Source organism: Procambarus clarkii, chromosome 20 (genome assembly GCF_040958095.1).
Source record: "Procambarus clarkii isolate CNS0578487 chromosome 20, FALCON_Pclarkii_2.0, whole genome shotgun sequence".
In the NCBI taxonomy this organism is placed as follows: domain Eukaryota; kingdom Metazoa; phylum Arthropoda; class Malacostraca; order Decapoda; family Cambaridae; genus Procambarus; species Procambarus clarkii.
Window position 1 is genome coordinate 19,966,802 of NC_091169.1, and position 21,581 is coordinate 19,988,382.

Below are 21,581 nucleotides of genomic sequence, written 5' to 3' on the forward strand. Positions count from 1 at the left end.
ATCACCACATTCAAGATTCTGAAGGGGATTGAAAGGGTAGATAAAGACAGTCTATTTAACACAAGGGGAACACGCACAAGGGGACACAGGTGGAAACTGAGTGCCCAAATGAGCCACAGAGATATTAGAAAGAACTTTTTTAGTGTCAGAGTGGTTGACAAATGGAATGCATTAGGGGGTGATGTGGTGGAGGCTCACTCCATACACAGTTTCAAGTGTAGATATGACAGAGCCCGATAGGCTCAGGAATCTGTACACCTGTTGATTGACGGTTGAGAGGCGGGACCAAAGAGCCAGAGCTCAACCCCCGCAAACACAACTAGGTGAGTAGGTGAGTACACACACACACACACACACACACACACACACACACACACACACACACACACACACACACACACATGAGGGGCCTGGTAGCCTGGTGAATAGCGCGCAGGACTCGTAATTCTGTGGCGCGGATCCGATTCCCGCACGAGGCAGAAACAAATGGGCAAAGTTTCTTTCACCCTGAATGCCCCTGTTACCTAGCAGTAAATAGGTACCTCTGTCAGCTGTCACGGGCTGCTTCCTGGGGTGTGTGTGTGTGGTGTGGAAAAAAAGTAGTTAGTAAACAGTTGATTGACAGTTGAGAGGCGGGCCGAAAGAGCAAAGCTCAACCCCCGCAAACACAACTAGGTGAACACACACACACACACACACACACACACACACACACACACACACACACACACACACACCAGTCGACAGTATAAGGTTCAGCTCAGAAAGCTCCTCCAGTGAAAGGTGTGAATTTCCGACACAAGTAAGTGTCGGAAGCAACGTTTCGTCCTGTATGTGTCCTGGGTGACAGTGTATGTGTCCTGGGTGACAGTGTATGTGTCCTGGGTGACAGTGTATGTGTCCTGGGTGACAGTGTATGTGTCCTGGGTGACAGTGTATGTGTCCTGGGTGACAGTGTATGTGTCCTGGGTGACAGTGTATGTGTCCTGGGTGACAGTGTATGTGTCATGGGTGACAGTGTATGCCGTGTATGTGTGTCCTGGGGGTGACAGTGTATGTGTCCTGGGTGACAGTGTATGTGTCCTGGGTGACAGTGTATGCCGTGTATGTGTGTCCTGGGGGTGACAGTGTATGTGTCCTGGGTGACAGTGTATGCCGTGTATGTGTGTCCTGGGGGTGACAGTGTATGTGTCCTGGGGGTGACAGTGTATGTGTCCTGGGGGTGACAGTGTATGTGTCCTGGGGGTGACAGTGTATGTATCCTGGGGGTGACAGTGTATGTGTCCTGGGGGTGACAGTGTATGTGTCCTGGGGGTGACAGTGTATGTGTCCTGGGGGTGACAGTGTATGTGTCCTGGGGGTGACAATGTATGTGTCCTGGGGGTGACAGTGTATGTGTCCTGGGGGTGACAGTGTATGTGTCCTGGGGGTGACAGTGTATATTTAGCCAGCTATGCGGTTACAACCTCACGCAAAGTGAAACTTACAGGTATTTACTGACCTTTTAGCATAATATAACTACCTAGGGAAGCGTGCGTGCGTGCGTGCGTGTGTGTGTGTGTGTGTGTGTGTGTGTGTGTGTGTGTGTGTGTGTGTGTGTGTGTGTGTGTGTGTGCGCGCGCGCGTGCGTGTGTGTATGAGAGATATAAAATAATAACAAAAGTTAAAAGTATATACATTTTATAATATGTATATACTTTTTAAGATTTGGTTTGAGAGGTTAAAAGGTACAGCCACCTGGGTGTGTCCCTGTGTAGATTACACCCAGCTGGTGCTTGATCTATCTATCAGCTGCACATTAGAACAGTTAGTGGCACTAACTTAAAACAGATAGACACAAGTTAGTGATACCGACTCGGGAGACAATCTAAGCTCGAAAAGCGACAGGGAATAAGCCTGTCTGCCTCTTAAAAACAAAAACAAAATTCTATTGTATTTTACTCCTAATGTATCGATTAGTCTTTTAATGTATCAATCAGTCGATTAAGGCAGTGTCTGGGATGCTCCCGGACGCAGGTTCGAATCCTTGTCACGGCCCTTGTGGATTTGTTCATTAGTCTTACGTATGTCTTGCGTTAATTCCAGTCAATAAATGTGCCTGATAACCGGATTTGTTTAGGCTCTTTGTGCTTGCAGCTTGATACAGGAATTCGTCGTTTTCTTTTAAGAATTCGTCGTTTTCTTTTAAGAATTCGTCGTTTTCTTTTAAGAATTCGTCGTTTTCTTTTAAGAATTCGTCGTTTTTTTTAAGAATTCGTCGTTTTCTTTTAAGAATTCGTCCTTTTCTTTTAAGAATTCGTCCTTTTCTTTTAAGAATTCGTCGTTTTCTTTTAAGAATTCGTCCTTTTCTTGTAAGAATTCGTCGTTTTCTTTTTAAAGATATTATAGTGCTTGTGGAAGATTAGCCTCAAAGTGAGGAGTCTTTACCTTGCGTTGATGATTTCTTAGGTGTTTCCTGCACCCTAAGTTCACAAATTCGAGTGTGCACATTCTTAGCTATTCCCGCTTCGTGTGTTCCAGGTGCCTGTTGTGTCAGGTGAGCCGCAGTATAGCTGCAAGCCTTCAAGCCAACCACAGTTGTTCAATTGGAGTAAAAAAAAAAATTATATTCGTTCTTTACACATATTTTATTTTGGGAAGATTAGAGTCATGTCTTCACCTCGGCTGTATCTTAGATGTCTGTACCTGACTCGTACGTCAGGCTGCGAGCAGCCGCGTCCAACAGCCTGGTTGATCAGTCCGGCAACCAGGAGGCCTGGTCGACGACCGGGCCGCGGGGACGCTAAGCCCCGGAAGCACCTCAAGGTAACCTCAAGGTAAGGTAACCTGGACAACATCTTGAAATCTTGAGGTTATCTTGAGATGATTTCGGGGCTTAGCGTCTCCGCGGCCCGGTCCTCGACCAGGCCTCCTTTTTGTTACCCCCCCCCCCCCCAGGAAGCAGCCTGTACCAGCTATCTAAGTCCCAGGCACCAATTTACTCCTAGGTGAACAGGTGCATCAGGGATGAAATAAACTCTGCCCATTTGTTTCCGTCTCCGCCGAGGATCGAACCCGGAACCCTTAGGACTACGAATACCGAGCGCTGTCCACTCAGCCGTCATTAACCAATTTATGAGCTCTGAAGCCAAGCTCGTAAACTGTTTAATAACTGTTAACAAGACCGTTAGGACTGAGGAAAGATATAGAGGTTTCGTCAGCGGGTGTGGGAAAGGGGGTTTTTAGTATTTGAAAGATATGGTGACTATTGCTCTGAAAACAGGAAAATATTCAAAAGGGATACTCATAAAATACTCACAAACACAAGGGGATAATACTCACAAGGGGACAATACTCACAAGGGGACAATACTCACAAGGGGACAATACTCACAAACACAAGGGGACAATACTCACAAACACAAGGGGACAATACTCACAAACACAAGGGGACAATACTCACAAACACAAGGGGACAATACTCACAAACACAAGGGGACAATACTCACAAACACAAGGGGACAATACTCACAAACACAAGGGGACAATACTCACAAGGGGACAATACTCACAAGGGGACAATACTCACAAGGGGACAATACTCACAAACACAAGGGGACAATACTCACAAGGGGACAATACTCACAAACACAAGGGGACAATACTCACAAGGGGACAATACTCACAAACACAAGGAGTGTTGTTGTTAAAGATTTGCTACCTGGAACAAAGTTGCAAGTAGCACGGGCTATGGTGAGCCCGTAGAAAAACACAAGGGGACAATACTCACAAACTTGGAAGGAGTAGAGTCGGCTGACCGTGACGCTGCCAGTTGTGGTGAAGACGGTGCGGAGCCTCTTCCTGCATGTTGCACACCTGCCACCACACCTGCAACACAACCACACCTGTTATGATCTCCACACACCTGCAACACAACCACGACTGCTATGACCAACACACACCTGCAACACAACTACCCCTGCACCACAACCACGACTGTTATGACCACCACACACCTGTAACACAACCACCCCTGCAACGTAACCACGACTGTTATGGCCACCACACACCTGTATTCTGTCGTCATTTATACCTGTATTACATCTGTAACCCCTTCCCCAACACTGTATCCTACATCTGTAGCTTTACCACACACTCCCTGTATATATATTTTTTCCAACCCGTCCTCAGACTAAGGCCATTCCATCCAGTGGTCGACCCCAAGGACGCATTCATAAAGTTTAACAAGCTGTTCATTCAAATCAGGAATTTTCTCAAATATAAATTAATATTGTTATACATTAGCATACTGTGCATATTTAGGCACTGGTTAGGTGTTTAGAATCTGTTGGCGATTATTTGTAGTACGTGGGTGAAGCATTTACAGCGTTGTGGCTCGAACAAAAGTCATTGCTTTCCTCTTCCAGCTCATCCCCCATATTTCATAGTGATTTATAACTCTCTCTCTCTCTCTCTCTCTCTCTCTCTCTCTCTCTCTCTCTCTCTCTCTCTCTCTCTCTCTCTCTCTCTCTCTCTCTCTCTCTCTCTCTCTCACATTAGCACGGGTGATGCATGGGCGAGTCATGACTACCACGGGAGTGCTCTTCCCTCCCACACAAACGTTGTCCAGTAGCAGGGTCTCCACACCCTGCAGGCGGGATCTGGCTGCAGCTTGCACAACACAAGCTGGTGTGGCTGGACCATTTGTAAAGCTAATGGTTCCGGTTAGAAATTGGGCCTCACTTCTGATAGCGCTGGAACGCTCGGAAAGGTCTTAACTGGAAGGTTTGGAAACGTCGAAGAGGTCTAACTGGAACGTCGAAGAGGTCTAACTGGAACGTCGAAGAGGTCTAACTGGAACGTCGAAGAGGTCTAACTGGAACGTCGAAGAGGTCTAACTGGAACGTCGAAGAGGTCTAACTGGAACGTCGAAGAGGTCTAACTGGAACGTCGAAGAGGTCTAACTGGAACGTCGAAGAGGTCTAACTGGAACGTCGAAGAGGTCTAACTGGAACGTCGAAGAGGTCTAACTGGAACGTCGAAGAGGTCTAACTGGAACGTCGAAGAGGTCTAACTGGAACGTCGAAGAGGTCTAACTGGAACGTCGAAGAGGTCTAACTGGAACGTCGAAGAGGTCTAACTGGAACGTCGAAGAGGTCTAACTGGAACGTCGAAGAGGTCTAACTGGAACGTCGAAGAGGTCTAACTGGAACGTCGAAGAGGTCTAACTGGAACGTCGAAGAGGTCTAACTGGAACGTCGAAGAGGTCTAACTGGAACGTCGAAGAGGTCTAACTGGAACGTCGAAGAGGTCTAACTGGAACGTCGAAGAGGTCTAACTGGAACGTTTGGAAACCTCGAAGAGGTCTAACTGGATGGTCTGGAAACCTCGAAGAGGTCTAACTGGATGGTCTGGAAACCTCGAAGAGGTCTAACTGGGTGATCTGGAAACCTCGAAGAGGTCTAACTGGAAGGGTTGGAAACCTCAAAGAGGTCTAAGTGGAACGTTTGGAAACGTCGAAGAGGTCTAACTGGAACGTCGAAGAGGTCTAACTAGAACGTTTGGAAACCTCGAAGAGGTCTAACTGGAACGTTTGGGAAACGTCGAAGAGGTCTAACTGGAACGTCGAAGAGGTCTAACTAGAACGTTTGGAAACCTCGAAGAGGTCTAACTGGATGGTCTGGAAACCTCGAAGAGGTCTAACTGGAACGTTTGGAAACGTCGAAGAGGTCTAACTGGAACGTTTGGAAACGTCGAAGAGGTCTAACTGGAACGTTTGGAAACGTCGAAGAGGTCTAACTGGAAGGGTTGGAAACCTCAAAGAGGTCTAACTGGAACGTTTGGAAACGTCGAACAGGTCTAACTGGAACGTTTGGAAACGTCGAAGAGGTCTAACTGGAACGTTTGCAAACCTCAAAGAGGTCTATCTGGAACGTTAGGAAGCCTCAGCTTAATCTTAATGAAACGTTTGCAAATTTTACAGGTCTGACTGCAACATTTTTGCAGCTTTCAACGTTTGCACTCGACACGTTCCCTTGGTCAATATCTCCTGGTTCTCAGGTCAAAGGTAACGAAGGAGGAGGAGGGGTCAGACTTGGCTCCTTGAGAGTTTACTGTGTGGGAACAAGATCCCCTGAAGACCTCTTGTTGTGGCCAGGTTTACCATTATAGAGATGGAGAGAGAGGGAGGGACAAGGAAGGGAGAAGGGGAAGAGAATGGGAAAGGGAAGAAGGGATAAGACAGAGAACGAGAACAAGCAAGAGCGTGCGAAGTAGCTCTTAAGAATGCGGAAAAAAGCAAGCATAAATAGGAAGCTGTGTTGACCAGACCACACACTAGAAGGTGAAGGGACGACGACGTTTCGGTCCGTCCTGGACCATTCTCAAGTCGATTCTTGAAGCTGTGGAAAGGGGGGGGGGTCTTGTTGTAAGAAGTAAGTATGTCTGGAACATATTGTTACGCGCATACCAGGTGCTACTACACTGAGTGGTGGCATCCGGTAGCCAATCACCGCTATCACTTTACCGCCAGAGCGCACAACCGCTCCGGTAGAGATATACTGACTTGCGGTGAGGGAAGCTTTAGCGCAAGTCTCCGCTTATTGCCCCGTGCCGCCTTGAAGGCCCCGGCCAACACCTCCGAGAAAGAGGAGGCTTTACTGGCCTATAATTGGAGTTCTGTCCCTGATAGAGGAATCTATTGGGGCTGGCATTTGGTAAAGGATGTATTTTCTCTGAAGGGTGTTTGGATAGCATGTTGTAGTGTGGCTCCTCTTGTGCTAGGATTAAGGTATGGCTCTACTGGCCTCTTGTGCTAGGATTAAGGTATGGCTCTACTGGCCTCTTGTGGTAGGATTAAGGTATGGCTCTACTGGCCTCTTGTGCTAGGATTAAGGTATGGCTCTACTGGCCTCTTGTGCTAGGATTAAGGTATGGCTCTACTGGCCTCTTGTGCTAGGATTAAGGTATGGCTCTATTGGCCTCTTGTGGTAGGATTAAGGTATGGCTCTACTGGCCTCTTGTGCTAGGATTAAGGTATGGCTCTACTGGCCTCTTGTGCTAGGATTAAGGTATGGCTCTACTGGCCTCTTGTGCTAGGATTAAGGTATGGCTCTACTGGCCTCTTGTGGTAGGAGGAAATTGTCTGCGTTTTCATTGGTCTATTAAGGAGGTTTCGACCTCAAGGTCCTTAGGGCGTCAAGATGTTAAATGTAGTTGTCTATCTTGAAGAACTGGTGGTGATGGCTGAGTGGACAGCGCTGGGGATTCGTAGTCCTAATGTTCCCGGTTATATCCCCGGTGGAGGCGAAAATGAGCAGTTTCATTCACCCTGATGCCTTTGTTTATCTAGCAGTAAATAGGTACCTGGGAGTTAGACAGCTGCTACGGGCTGCTTCCTGGGGATGTGGAACAAAAAGGAGGGCTGGTTGAGGACCGGGCCCGCGGAGACGCTAAGCCCCGAAATCATCTCAAGATAGCCTAAAGAATTTGAAGGAGTGATGGGAACAGTGAGATGTAGTGATGAAGGGTTGTTGGTGATGGTGGTGGTGATGGTGATGGTGGTGGTGGTGATGGTGGTGGTGATGGTGGTGGTGATGGTGGTGGTGGTGGTGATGGTGGTGGTGGTGGTGGTGGTGATGGTGGTGGTGGTGGTGATGGTGGTGGTAATGGTGGTGGTGGTGGTGGTGATGGTGGTGGTGATGGTGGTGGTGGTAGTGATGGTGGTGGTGGTGGTGATGGTGGTGGTGGTGGTGGTGATGGTGGTGGTAATGGTGGTGGTGGTGGTGATGGTGGTGGTGATGGTGGTGGTGGTGGTGGTGGTGGTGGTGGTGGTGGTGGTGGTGGTGGTGGTGGTGGTGGTGATGGTGGTGGTGGAGTTGATGGTGGTGGTGATGGTGGTGGTGGTGGTGATGGTGGTGGTGGTGGTGGTGGTGGTGATGGTGGTGGTGATGGTGGTGGTGATGGTGGTGGTGGTGGTGGTGGTGATGGTGGTGGTGGTGGTGGTGGTGGTGGTGGTGGTGGTGGTGGTGGTGATGGTGGTGGTTAAGTTGATGGTGGTGGTGATGGTAGTGGTGATGATGGTGATGGTGGTGATGATGGTGATGGTGGTGATGGTGGTGATGGTGGTGGTGGTGATGGTGTTGGTGGTGGTGGTGGTGGTGGTGGTGGTGGTGGTGGTGGTGGTGGTGATGGTGGTGGTGGTGGTGGTGGTGGTGGTGGTGATGGTGGTGGTAGTGGTAGCGGTGGTAGTAATTACAGTGGTAGTGCTGAAAAGCAGTAGTGACGAGCCACCACTCTTCCCAACACCAAACAAAATAACACATGTACCAGGAGCATACCTGAAGAGGATTTCGAGAGTCCTACTCCCCCTGAGCCCGGCATAAACCCTCACCGCAAGCAAGCCAATAATCCTCAATATAACCACCAATTACCACCTTACACCTCCGGGCTCACCATAGCCCGTGCTACAACAACAAACCACCTTACAACCGAAACAAATAAAAAAAAGTCCCTAAAATGACATTCCAGGAAAAACATTCACATTTGAGGGGAACAGCTCAAAAACCTTCCATAAATGCCGTAATACCTGGACAAGATGAACTGCATGAACCTCAGCCCAGCGCGACAAGGATAGCTTTACACTGGCTTGATAAGTCTAGCCTAGAGGCCGATAAACAAAACGGTGGAGGCCACAGAGGCGGTAGGTGTAAAATCCTGTTTACGATAGCAGCAGCAGCAGCCAGAGGTAGTCTATCGTAGTCCCTGCTGCAGGGGGGACTAAGGAGAAAGACGACGTAAAGAAAATGGAGGTGGTTAGAAAAGTAGGGAAGAGAAGAGCTTAATAAAGGGAGAGAGAGAGAGAGAAAACGAAAAAATAGAGGTATGAAATATATAAAGAACATTTACAAAATTACACTAGAAGAAACCAGAGGACAAAAGAATTATCTTTTAGACTTTATTATTTTATCTTTGTAGCCCAGGAATACAACCATCTCTTAAAACCTTCAGTCCTTCCTTATCAGCAGAGCCACCACTCATCCCCCTTTCTTTTCCCCACGACATTGTAGTCATCTGGAAATGCTGCATTTATGATGCCTGACAATTTTGTTTCTGCGAGTGCTATTACATCTGGATTTGTTCTTGCGCCCTTTCCCCACGTTAACTCGCTTTATTTGTAATCCTGTCGATTTTTAAATACATAACCTTGATGCTTAGTAGATATGATAAAGGAAATAGGACAGGAGACAGTACATTATATAAACAGTTAGAAAGATGGGGGTGAAAATGCTAATAGCCCGATCCTGCAGGTGCCCAACCACTTGGGCTGGACGGTAGAGCGACGGCCTCGCTTCATGCAGGCCGGCGTTCAATCCCCGACCCGCCCAAGTGATTGTGCACCATTCCTTCCCCCAGTCCCATCCCAATTCCTTATCCTGACTCCTTCCCAGTGCTATATAGTCATAATGACCTGGCGCTTTCTCCTGTCAGTTCCCTTCCCTTCGATCCTGCAGGTACAAATAATAAACACACCCCCCCCCCACACACACACGCTAAACGCCAAACTATCCACAATTCAGATCCAGGGGAAAAAAAACTAAATGTTAAATTTTTTAGCAACTATTATAAACATTTCCCCTAGTCGTTTTTTCCCGGCACACTTGATCAACGGACTGGAATGTGTAAAAGTCCCGAGATATTTTTTATTTCCCGCCCCCGAGTTTCTGTATATACGATTCTGGTCCGTTAATTTAATTATGATTTGGGTAATGGTGTTTCGAGTCGTGACTACAATACTGGGTGAGTTAGGTGGAATAGGTGCTAGGAATAGGCTCGGCCCTTAGATGATAGGCTCGGGCGTAGATGATAGGCTCGGCCCTTAGATGCTAGGCTTGTCGCTAGATGCTAGGCTAGTCCCCTAGTTGGGAGCGGTAAGAATGAGAAGTTTGCTTCGCATTCAAATAAAACCCGTTTTAGGACGCAAAAATTAAACCAATAAACACATACAAAAGCAAAAATCCATAAAACACCCAAGCACGAGAATTATAAAGGACCTTAAAACAGAGCGGCGGGAGAAAATCATTGAACCAAGCGAGACAAAGAATTTCCACAACTGTGTCGTTATATATTCCAGCGTAGACATGCTTCCCATGTTTAATGTGAAGTTTTAACTTTGAGTGAGAGAGTGAGAGAGAGAGAGAGAGAGAGAGAGAGAGAGAGAGAGAGAGAGAGAGAGAGAGAGAGAGAGAGAGAGAGAGAGAGAGAGAGAGAGAGAGAGAGAGAGAGAGAGAAAGAGAGAGGGAGGGAGGGAGGTTTAGGCTCCTAGTCCCCGCCTTCCGAACATTTCTAGATTAAAACAATGGCACATTTCTCACGTTTTTATCACATTTACATTTAAAAGTTGTGAAGAGGGTTAGCTTCAACGGCTTCCACGTCTAACTCTAACTCTATTAACAGCTCTAACACTGAACAAGTTACATGTACAGCGAAATCCCATTAACGTGATGTATCGATAAGAAAATCAGCAGGAGCAGGCTCGAATCCTTCTAACTGAAAAAAAGTTACTTGTGAAATCTGGCCCATTTGTGTGTATAGTTTACGTCTATGACCCCTCGTTCTGCTGTTCCTAGCTTTCATCAATGATGCTTTGTCCATCTTTCTTAGCGTCTTATCATGTCCTTCTATCTCTCCTTTGGTCTAACTACCTGTTTGCCTGCCTGTCCATTCCTCTGCCTCTCTCTCTCTCTCTCTCTCTCTCTCTCTCTCTCTCTCTCTCTCTCTCTCTCTCTCTCTCTCTCTCTCTCTCTCTCTCTCTCTCTCTCTCTCTCTCACTCACTCACTCACTCTCTCTCTCTCTCTCTCTCTCTCTCTCTCTCTCTCTCTCTCTCTCTCTCTCTCTCTCTCGCATTTCATAAGCATTTTATAACAACCTCTTCCTCCATTGATAACCCAATCCTGTAGAGCGTTGGTCTCGCAAGGCTCAACAGGATTGGGAGCGCAACCTCACTAAACTGATGTACTAAGTTACCTAACCTAACCAACGTCCCACGAGTAGAAAACGGGACATCACGTCCCTTCTGCGAGCCGCTATGCTCTTCAGCACATGCAGTAGTTTGGTTTTAGGGAGATTTATGCGTCAAAATGCGTATGTGCTAATCAAGAGGAGGGGGTTGGCAGATCACCCCAATCCCAACCCTACCCCCACCCTAACCCTCGTCCCTACAGAATCAGCTTGGTTAATCATGCAGTACTAACAGCTGGTTTTGTGTAGCGAGACGGTCAAGCAAGAGGGAAGGGGGGTGGGGGGCTCTCCCCCTACAAAAAAAAAAAAAAAACAGCCTGACCACAGCGTTTGTTTTTAAGGTGTATAAGCGTAATGGCCTTGTTACAACTTTTAGTGTGTGTGTGTGTGTGTGTGTGTGTGTGTGTGTGTGTGTGTGTGTGTGTGTGTGTGTATGTGTGTGTGTGTGTGTGTGTGTGTGTGTGTGTGTGTGTGTGTGTGTGTGTGTGTGTGTGTGTGTGTGTGTGTGTGTGTGTGTGTGTGTGTGTGTGTGTGTGTGTGTGTGTGTGTGTGTGTGTAAAAAAATTAATTAGTAGTTAGTAACAGCCGATTGATTGACAGTTGAGAGGCGGGCCTAAAGAGCCAGAGCTCAACCTCCACAAGTACAACTAGGTGAATACAGTAAACCCTCCTATAAGTCTTACGCTAAGACTTAACTTTAAGTCTTAGCGTAATTCCACCTGCATCTTGAATCCTCGATAACAGCGATGAGTAGATCAGTCACCATCATTCGCGTTGATAGTGCGAAACTGATAGACCTACAAGCATCTTGAATCACATATTTAGAGCACATTGCTCCGGTTATTAGGTTGTAAAAGCCTAAAAAAAACTTTTACATACACACACACACACACACACACACACACACACACACACACACACACACACACACACACACACACACACACACACACACCATTCTAGTAACATACTGCTTGTGTAAAGGAAGAAATGTATATGTTTATCACAGTGTTCAAGAGAGAGCTGGAAAAGCACCTCCAAAGGATACCTGATCAACCAGGCTGTGACTCATACGTCAGGCTGCGAGCAGCCGCGTCCAACAGCCTGGTTGATCAGTCCAGCAACCAGGAGGCCTGGTTGCGGGGACGCTAAGCCCCGGAAGCACCTCAAGGTAACCTCAAGGTATCACTCAGAATGTCCGGTTCAGTACACGTTGTACTGAATGGGGTGAGAATAGTTTGAGCTGCCTCATCCCTTTGTGTGTATTTAGACCTCAATAAACTTATTTGAATTTGAAATTAACACAATTTCGTGCCTGTTAGAGCAGAGAGCCTATGGCCAGATTCGCGAAGCAGTTACGCAAGTACTTACGAACGTGTACATCTTTCCGCAATCTTTGACGCCTTTGGTTACATTTATTAAACAGTTTACAAGCATGAAAACTTCCCAATCAACTGTTGTTATTGTTATAAACAGCCTCCTGGTGCTTCGGAGCTCATTAACTGTTTCATAACTGTAATCAAAGCCGCCAAAGATTGAGAAAAGATGTACACGTTCGTAAGTTGCTTGCCTAACTGCTTCGTGAATCTGGCCCCAGAGTATGAGCGGGAGATACACCTACAGCCTCCTCCAGCATCTTAGGTTGTAGACTCGACGGAACAATGGGGACTCAAAAGCAGCTGATGGCTTCCTTTTCTAGCGCCTCTGTGTGGCCATCCAGATATTAAAGCATAAAGACACACTAGCTAACATACTGCTATGTAAATGTGCCTACATACTGGCAGACACAATGACATTGACGCTGGCTCACACATTAAAATACATACTCAGTTTCTGTCTATCAATCAGTGTCTATAGACGCAGACAAATAGATAGCATTGTCTAAATTGATTCAATCAAATTAAAGGGGAAAATAATCAAAGCAAGGGGGAAAATAAACAAAGCAATGGGAAAATAATCAAAGCAAGGGGGAAAATAATCAAAGCAAGGGGAAAATAATCAAAGTAAGGGGGAAATTGATCAAAGCAAGGGGGAAAATAATCAAAGCAATGGGAAAATAATCAAAGCAAGGGGAAAATAATCAAAGCAAGGGGAAAATAATCAAAGCAAAAGGGAAAATAATCAAAGCAAGGGGGAAAATAAATAAAATAAAGACGTCATGCAAGCAAGGATGAGAAATAATCCAAGAAAATGCAGAATATAGAAGACGAGGGAAAAACAGGAGTTAGAAACAAGTTAGAAACAATAGAATTAGAAACTCTATTAGTGTGGCGTTAGAAACAATAAGCAATAAACACCACGAAAACTAACACACACACACAGTCACACACACACACACACACACACACACACACGCGCGCACACACACACATACACACACACACACACACACACAGACACACAGACACACACACACACACACACACACACACACACACACACACACACACACACACACACACACACACACACACACACACACACACACACACACAAACACACGCACGCAAAATCTTACTCCCTCGCGAAGTAACGACATCAACTAACGCAATTCTCAACAGAAAACGGAGAGCGCGCCAGGTTGTGTTGGGTCTCCTAGCAACGGCGTCCCTCTTGGCCTTGACAACCGAGCAGCGGCGGCCATATTGGTCAACAGGAGAACACCGCTTCGCGGCTTTATTGTTAAATATTTTCCATATTTTTGTGTGTGTTTCCTCCGTGGTGGTTCCTTGTCTGAGCTTTGTGTTGTGTGTGAGCGGCCTTGAGAAGATGATTATGGGAAAGAGGGAAGGAAGTTGCTTGTTTCTGAAGCCCCTGCGGTGTGTGTGTGTGTGTGTGTGTGTGTGTGTGTGTGTGTGTGTTGTGTGTGTGTGTGTGTGTGTGTGTGTGTGTGTGTGTGTGTGTGTGTGTGTGTGTGTGTGTGTGTGTGTGTGTTGTGTGTGTGTAATTACCTAAGTGTAGTTACAGGATGAGAGCTACGCTCGTGGTGTCCCGTCTTCCCAGCACTGTGTGTGTGTGTGTGTGTGTGTGTGTGTGTGTGTGTGTGTGTGTGTGTGTGTGTGTGTGTGTGTGTGTGTACTCACCTAGTTCTCACCTAGTTGTGCTTGCGGGGGTTGAGCTCTGGCTCTTTGGTCCCGCCTCTTAACCGTCAATCAACAGGTGTACAGGTTCCTGAGCCTATTGGGCTCTATCATATCTACACTTGAAACTGTGTATGGAGTCAGCCTCCACCACATCACTTCCTAATGCATTCCATTTGTCAACCACTCTGACACTAAAAAAGTTCTTTCTAATATCTCTGTGGCTCATTTGGGCACTCAGTTTCCACCTGTGTCCCCTAGTGCGTGTGCCCCTTGTGTTAAATAGCCTATCTTTATCAACCCTGTCGATTCCCTTGAGAATCTTGAATGTGGTGATCATGTCCCCCCTAACTCTTCTGTCTTCCAATGAAGTGAGGTTCAATTCCCGTAGTCTCTCCTCGTAGCTCATACCTCTCAGCTCGGGTACTAGTCTGGTGTGTGTGTGTGTGTGTGTGTGTGTGTGTGTGTGTGTGTGTGTGTGTGTGTGTGTGTGTTTAATGGGGCATTTCATGATCGCATGTAGACGTGATTGGAATCGCAGGGCGGGAAGAAAGGTAGGTTGGGTATTTTTGCTTAGACAACCTAGCAGTAAATAGATATTAGGTGAAAGACACTGCCTATTTATTTCTACCTCAGCCGGGAATCGAACCCGGGCCCTTTAGACTACGACCCTGGCTGCGTGCGTATACGCATACATCCTTATGTTTGTGCGTGTATAACTGAATGAAATTATTAAATTATTAAAAATACCCAAGTACATGAAGTGACAACGCTGCCCAATCTCTGTTTTCTGACTATAAACTGACAAACACGTAATAAAGCAAGACAAACAAAAGCAAACAAAAGCAAACACACACCATACATACTCAGATTTATCAACAACCTGCTTGATACCTGCTTGATACCTGCTTGATACCTGCTTGATGGGGTTCTGGGAGTTCTTCTACTCCCCAAGCCCGGCCCGAGGCCAGGCTCGACTTGTGAGAGTTTGGTCCAACAGGCTGTTGCTTGGAGCGGCCCGCAGGCCCACATACCCACCACAGCCTGGTTGGTCTGTGGTCAAGTTTATAACCAGATATTAAGGAAATGTTTAAGCAAGGCGACAAGGCATGCCTTAAGCGTACCTGGAGAGGGTTTCTAGAGTCAATACACATGGACTGAGGGTGTTGAAAAATCTTAGGAGGCCCCCCCCCCTTTCTCTAATTATAGGCCTATACCTGCCTACCTTATTTGTGATTCCAGGGATGAGTTATCGATTCGGCCCGGTCTCTGGCCTGGCCTCCAGGGGCCAGATTCATGAAGCAGTTACGCAAGTACTTATGAACCTGGACATCTTTTCTCAATCTTTGGCGGGTTTTGTTTACAGTTATTAAACAGTTAATGAGCTGCGAAGCACCAGGAGGCTGTTTATAATAATACCAACAGTTGACTGGGAAGTTTTCATGCTTGTAAACTGTTTAATCAATGTAACCAAAGGCGTCAAAGATTGAGGAAAGATGTACACGTTCGTAAGTACTTGCGTAAATGCTGCGTGAATCTGGCCCCAGGTTGGTGGTCTGGTCAACCAGGCTGTTGGACGCCGCTGCTCGCAGCCTGACGTATGAATCACAGCCTGGTTGATCAGGTAGATACAAGCTGTGGCCCACCACAACTTAACTAACCACATTACCAGCCAGGATACATGGGGTACCAGCAATGATGTATATATACATAGGTATAGATACACACACACACACACACACACACACACACACACACACACACACACACACACACACACACACACACACACACACACACACACACACACACCGGCGCAAGTTCACATACGTAAATAGCATCTACAGGAGGGGCGAACGAACCCCGGGTGGAATTGCGTTTATCATACGCACCAGCCACAGATGACGCAAAGTGATGGAGTCATTATTTGCATAACAACCCCCCCCCCCAACCCCCTCCCCCACCCCCCCCTCCCCTTACGCTGGAGCCAAGTATATCCCTAGTGTATTTTACCACCATACAAGACCATACATCATACAACGTACGTGTATGTACTACTTGGATGTCCGTGCCATGAGCCATCTATTAAGACCACCTTCAAGAGGACAGTTACAAGCCAAGCAGAACGCCTGGACCACCAGCGGAGGTCATTCACCCTAAATTAGAATACAAAAACGAGCGGAATTGCCGTGTTTCATTGGGCTGTTTGTTCCGGCATGTGGTTTCGTTATTAGTGTGTGTGTGTGTGTGTGTGTGTGTGTGTGTGTGTGTGTGTGTGTGTGTGTGTGTGTGTGTGTGTGTGTGTGTGTGTGTGTGTGTGTGTGAGTATTCCTGCTATCAGTGACATTAATATAACTATTATGAAGACAGCATAACTACTGTTAATTAGTTTATGTGTTTACAGGGGTATATCAAACCCCGTAAGAACAACATATAAACAGAATCCGAAGATCGTAACAAGATTTCAGCCCTGTGGCCCCACACAAGAAGATTCTTGGCGACGAGACCAACAAAAGGCCACGAGACCAACCAGGCCGTTGAAGGTTGGCGATTACTTGAGAGGTTCTCAGGCCGTCGGAAGCTCCTCCTTCAGGCTAATGGTGATCCCAAACCCCAAGACCACGGATTCCCTGTAGGATGTCCCCCCCCCAAGACGTAGCGAAGGTCACGGGCTTCCCTGTGGCAGGTCTCCGAGCTGGTGGTACGCCTGCTGATGTCTTGGCTTTCCAGGAAGGCCAAGGGCAGTTCGCTCATACTGTGATATTACTCTGTTATTCCCACGGTGGGGAAGGGGGAGAGGGAGGAAGATTTGAAGGGAGAGAAGGAGGGAGATTTGAGGGGAGAAAGGGAGGGATTTTAGAGAGGGGGGGGGGAGATTAGACGGAGAAATGAGGTGATTTAGACGGAAAAAAACACATTAAAAGAACGAAATGCAGAGCAAGAAAAGATAAAATAAAGATATTCCCCATTTCTTCCTCCCCTCCCTCTCTCTCTTTTCTTATCACGAGTGAAGGCAAAGGGGTGAAGGAGACGGAAGAAGACGCCCGCAGAGGTGGAAGAGAGTCGCTGCTGCTGGTGTGTGAGTGTGAGTGTGAGTGAGTGAGGGCGGCCCGGGCAAGGTTACTGCCACAATCAACCAGTGATTGTGGCAGTAACAATCTGTGGCAGATTGTGGTTGTGGACCTGGAGAACGGGGCCACAACCGCCCCCCAGCCTGGAGGGTACAGCAACGGGGGGAAAGTATGCAACCCTTACGGCATCGCTAATCAATCCAGAAACCCAATCCAATCTAACCTAACCCAATCTAACCCAACCCAACCCAACCTAACCTAACCACGAGGTTATGGGCAAATCGTTCATAAGACGGCTGGACACAGTTCAATTACTGATTGGCAAAACCAAATATATGGTTAGATTAGGATACTACCTTAGTTTCTACTGTTTCTACTGTGTTTCTACTGTTTCTACTGTGTTTCTACTGTGTTTCTACTATTTCTACTGTGTTTCTACTGTGTTTCTACTAGTTTCTAGTAAGCTGGCTTGGGTTACCTTAGGCTGCTTTGGTTTAAATTAGACTAGCTTGGAATAGGTAAGAATTGGTTGACTTTAAACTCCATTGGCGAACCGTCCTGTTTACAATGACTTGTATGGGCGTGGGTCCTGTAGCAGAATAGTCTCCGTCCTGGGCTTGAACGTCCCTCGGTTTTAATACCCAGATTGGACGGAAACGGTTGGGAGATGTACCCTGATTCCTCCGTGTACCTAGCAGCTAAATTATACATCCTAGAGTTAGGCAGCTGTAGCGAATTGCATCCTGGGGAACGTCAGTAGCGATGTCTGCAGACAGGAAGCGTCTTAGCTTTACATAGGAGTCTTGCTAGATTCCTAGGCCGACTATACACCACCTTAGCGAGTCTTGGCGGGGGATATGGGGGCGCCATGACGCCTGGGCACTTCATACATCACCCAATATTAACGACGGGAGGAGACAGCGAGGCAATTGGCGCGGAAATGGAGGCACTGTAGGTCCGTAATCCTGTACGAAACAGCAGAAGCAGGTGGGACAACAGCAGCAGAGGTGGGACAACAACAGCAGAGGTGCGACAATAACAGCAGAGGTGCGACAGGAAGAGCAGAGGTGCGACAGCAGCAGAAGCAGATGCGACAGCAGCAGCAGAGGTGTACAGCAGCAGCAAGAGGTGCGACAACACCAGCAGAGGTGTACAGCAGCAGCAGAGGTGCGACAACACCAGCAGAGGTGTACAGCAGCAGCAGAGGTGCGACAACACCAGCAGAGGTGTACAGCAGCAGCAGAGGTGCGACAGGAAGAAGAGTCACCTGAGCATAACGACATTATGGAGTTCTTGGGAGAGTAAGGTAGAGGAAGGCGTCATTACCCTTCCCGCCCAGCTCGTCGTGCGTCAGCCTGACGCACGACGCTATCCTCAAATTACCCGAAGACGTGACCGCCGCCTCGCCAGGATGGCCACCAGCTCCCCGTGACAGATGAGCCCCCACTAAGCATTTGTGCATCCACTTACGAAGCCTGTACATCTTTCGCTAATCATGGCGAATTTGTTCACATAGCTGTTTATAACAACAATAACCTTGGGTTGTGAAGTTTCTAAGTTCTTATAGTTATAAACAACCTCGCAGAGCTTCGGAGTTTATAAACTGTTTACTATAATGTAATTGACAAAGTGGAAACAGAGGAAATGTTTACAATTAATAATAATTGAACAAGGGAGAGGAACGGAAAGGGAAAGGAACTATCAGGAGAAAGAGCCAAGCCATTACGACTATATAGCACTTGGAAGGGATCAGGATAAGGATTTGGGAGGGGACGGGGGGGGGGGGAAGGAATGGTGTCCAACCACTTGGATGGTCGGGGGATTGAACGCCGACCTGCATGAAGCGAGACCCTCACTCTACCGTCCAGTATATTGGCTGACCAAGGGGTCCACGGATGGAAGCTGGAGACTTAGATGTGTCATAGGGATATTAGGAGGTTTTCCTTTAGCGTGAGGGAGCCGGTCGGCCGAGAGGACAGCACGCTAGACTTGTGATCATGTGGTCCTGGGTTCGATCCCAGGCGCCGGCGAGAAACAATGGGCAGAGTTTCTTTCACCCTATGCCCCTGTTACCTAGCAGTAAAATAGGTACCTGGGTGTTAGTCAGCTGTCACGGGCTGCTTCCTGGGGGTGGAGGCCTGGTCGAGGACCGGGCCGCGGTGACACTAAAAGCCCCGAAATCATCTCAAGATAACCTCAAGAGGGTCGTGAGTAAATGGAATGACCTAAAAGAGCAGGGCTGTAGAGGCTAACTCCAGTCATAACTTTAAAAAGCAGGTATGATAGGGAAATAGGCCAGGAGTCATTATATTAAACAACCAACGGCTGGAAAAGCGGGGTCTATGAGCTAGAGCTCGATCCTGCAGGCACAAATAGGCGAGTACACACACACACAGTAACAACTTGTTCCACTGTAACAAGGTCTTGAGAGGGGGGAGGGGGAGGGGGTAGAAATAGCCTAAGCTACTCTATCCCTTTGAGATGTATTTTTTTTTTTGTCTCAATAAATGTACTTGAACTGTAACAAGGTAATGACGTTGTTACAACCTTGTTGTTACGTCGCGAGGGTGCCGGGAGGCTCGAACCCCCGGAAACCACACCCGACGTGTCGATACACCCTGATATCAGTCCCCCCCCCCCTCCCCGTGGTGCAGTGGTAACACATCCGACCCGCGCTTCGTGAGCGATTTAGCCTGGGTTCGTATCCTGGCCGGGGAGGATTGACCAGGCGTCCCTTAGCTTGAGGATTGAGTAGTCGTAGTCGTCGTAATAGTCGTCGTCGTAGTAGTCGTCGTCGTCGTAGTAGTGGTAGTCGTCGTAGTAGTGGTAGTCGTCGTCGTAGTCGTCGTAGTAGTCGTAGTCGTCGTCGTAGTAGTAGTCGTCGTAGTAGTCGTCGTAGTAGTCGTCGTCGTAGTCGTCGTCGTAGTAGTCGTCGTAGTAGTCGTCGTAGTAGTCGTCGTCGTAGTAGTAGTCGTCGTAGTAGTAGTCGTCGTAGTAGTAGTAGTAGTCGTCGTAGTAGTCGTCGTAGTAGTAGTCGTCGTAGTAGTCGTCGTAGTAGTAGTCGTCGTAGTAGTAGTCGTCGTAGTAGTCGTAGTAGTCGTCGTAGTAGTAGTCGTCGTCGTAGTAGTCGTCGTCGTCGTAGTAGTGGTAGTCGTCGTAGTAGTGGTAGTCGTCGTAGTAGTGGTAGTCGTCGTCGTAGTCGTCGTAGTAGTCGTAGTCGTCGTAGTAGTAGTAGTCGTCGTAGTAGTCGTCGTAGTAGTCGTCGTCGTAGTCGTCGTAGTAGTCGTCGTAGTAGTCGTCGTAGTAGTCGTCGTAGTAGTCGTCGTCGTAGTAGTAGTCGTCGTAGTAGTCGTCGTAGTAGTAGTCGTCGTAGTAGTCGTCGTAGTAGTAGTCGTCGTCGTAGTCGTAGTAGTAGTCGTCGTAGTAGTCGCAGTAGTCGTCGTAGTAGTCGTTGTAGTAGTAGTCGTCGTCGTAGTAGTCGTAGTAGTCGTAGTAGTGGTAGTCGTCGTAGTCGTAGTAGTGGTAGTCGTCGTAGTAGTCGTCGTCGTCGTAGTCGTCCTAGTAGTCGTCGTCGTCGTAGTCGTAGTAGTCGTCGTAGTAGTAGTCGTAGTAGTCGTCGTAGTAGTAGTCGTCGTCGTAGTAGTCGTCGTAGTCGTTGTAGTGGTAGTCGTCGTAGTCGTAGTAGTCGTCGTAGTAGTCGTCGTAGTAGTCGTCGTAGTCGTCGTAGTAGTAGTCGTCGTAGTAGTAGTCGTCGTAGTAGTAGTCGTCGTAGTAGTAGTCGTCGTAGTAGTCGTCGTAGTAGTAGTCGTCGTAGTAGTCGTCGTCGTAGTAGTCGTCGTCGTCGTTAAAAAACTTCCATCCACAACTTAAGGGATAAATTCAGCACGGAATTCGAACATTTGTACAGGTAAATTATGATGCAGGAAGGTGGGTTGGGGCTGAGCAGCTAGACCTCACTCTCCCATAGACAGTGATACGTAAATGTTGACCAGACCACACACTAGAAATTGAAGGGACGACGACGTTTCGGTCCGTCCTGGACCATTCTCAAGTCGATTTGAGACTTGAGAATGGTCCAGGACGGACCGAAACGTCGTCGTCCCTTCAATTTCTAGTGTGTGGTCTGGTCAACATACTTCAGCCACGTTATTGTGACTCATCGCCTGATACGTAAATACTCCAACAATCAACACAAATATTGCATCTTTTTCAAAGACTGTGTTCGGTAGCCGCGGGTGACGCTAATCCCCCGAAATCATCTCAAGATAACCTCAAGATAACACCTCTTGGAGAGTTATTACATACAAACATGCCAAACATCCAATCTTTAAAATCTGTTCCCACCTACCTTTGTTATTTTGGGCTTTCCCTTGCCACTTCGAGGGGGTGTAGTAGGGGTTTTATATAGCTTCAGAGTACCAGTTCCCCCCAT

At 47.5% G+C, this 21,581-nt stretch overlaps 2 protein-coding genes across 2 annotated transcripts in view; both read right to left on the minus strand.

Moving 5' to 3' along the window:
* LOC138349709 (disabled homolog 2-interacting protein-like) overlaps positions 1-8,360 on the minus strand; it is a 56,349-nt gene extending 47,989 nt beyond the window's left edge. The window contains exons 1-2 of the mRNA XM_069328013.1: positions 8,318-8,360; positions 3,769-3,866 (exon numbers count right to left, since the gene is read on the minus strand). Coding sequence (XP_069184114.1) covers positions 3,769-3,866; positions 8,318-8,360 — 141 coding nt within the window. The remainder of the gene's footprint in view (positions 1-3,768; positions 3,867-8,317) is intronic.
* Positions 8,361-19,837: 11,477 nt separating this feature from the next.
* On the minus strand, positions 19,838-21,581 carry LOC138366737 (uncharacterized). The gene is made up of 2 exons (XM_069328014.1): positions 21,498-21,581; positions 19,838-20,707 (listed from the first exon to the last, which is right to left on the minus strand). The coding sequence occupies exons 1-2, from the start codon at positions 21,579-21,581 to the stop codon at positions 19,838-19,840; spliced, it is 954 nt and encodes a 317-aa protein (XP_069184115.1).

Bases quoted from the DNA above. Each gene is read 5' to 3' on its own strand.
- LOC138366737 (XM_069328014.1), bottom strand. From the start codon at position 21,581: ATGGGGGGAACTGGTACTCTGAAGCTATATAAAACCCCTACTACACCC. The intron at 20,708-21,497 runs GTAGGTGGGAAC...GACGACTACTAG, and splicing joins GAAAGCCCAAAATAACAAAG to GACGACTACGACGACGACGA.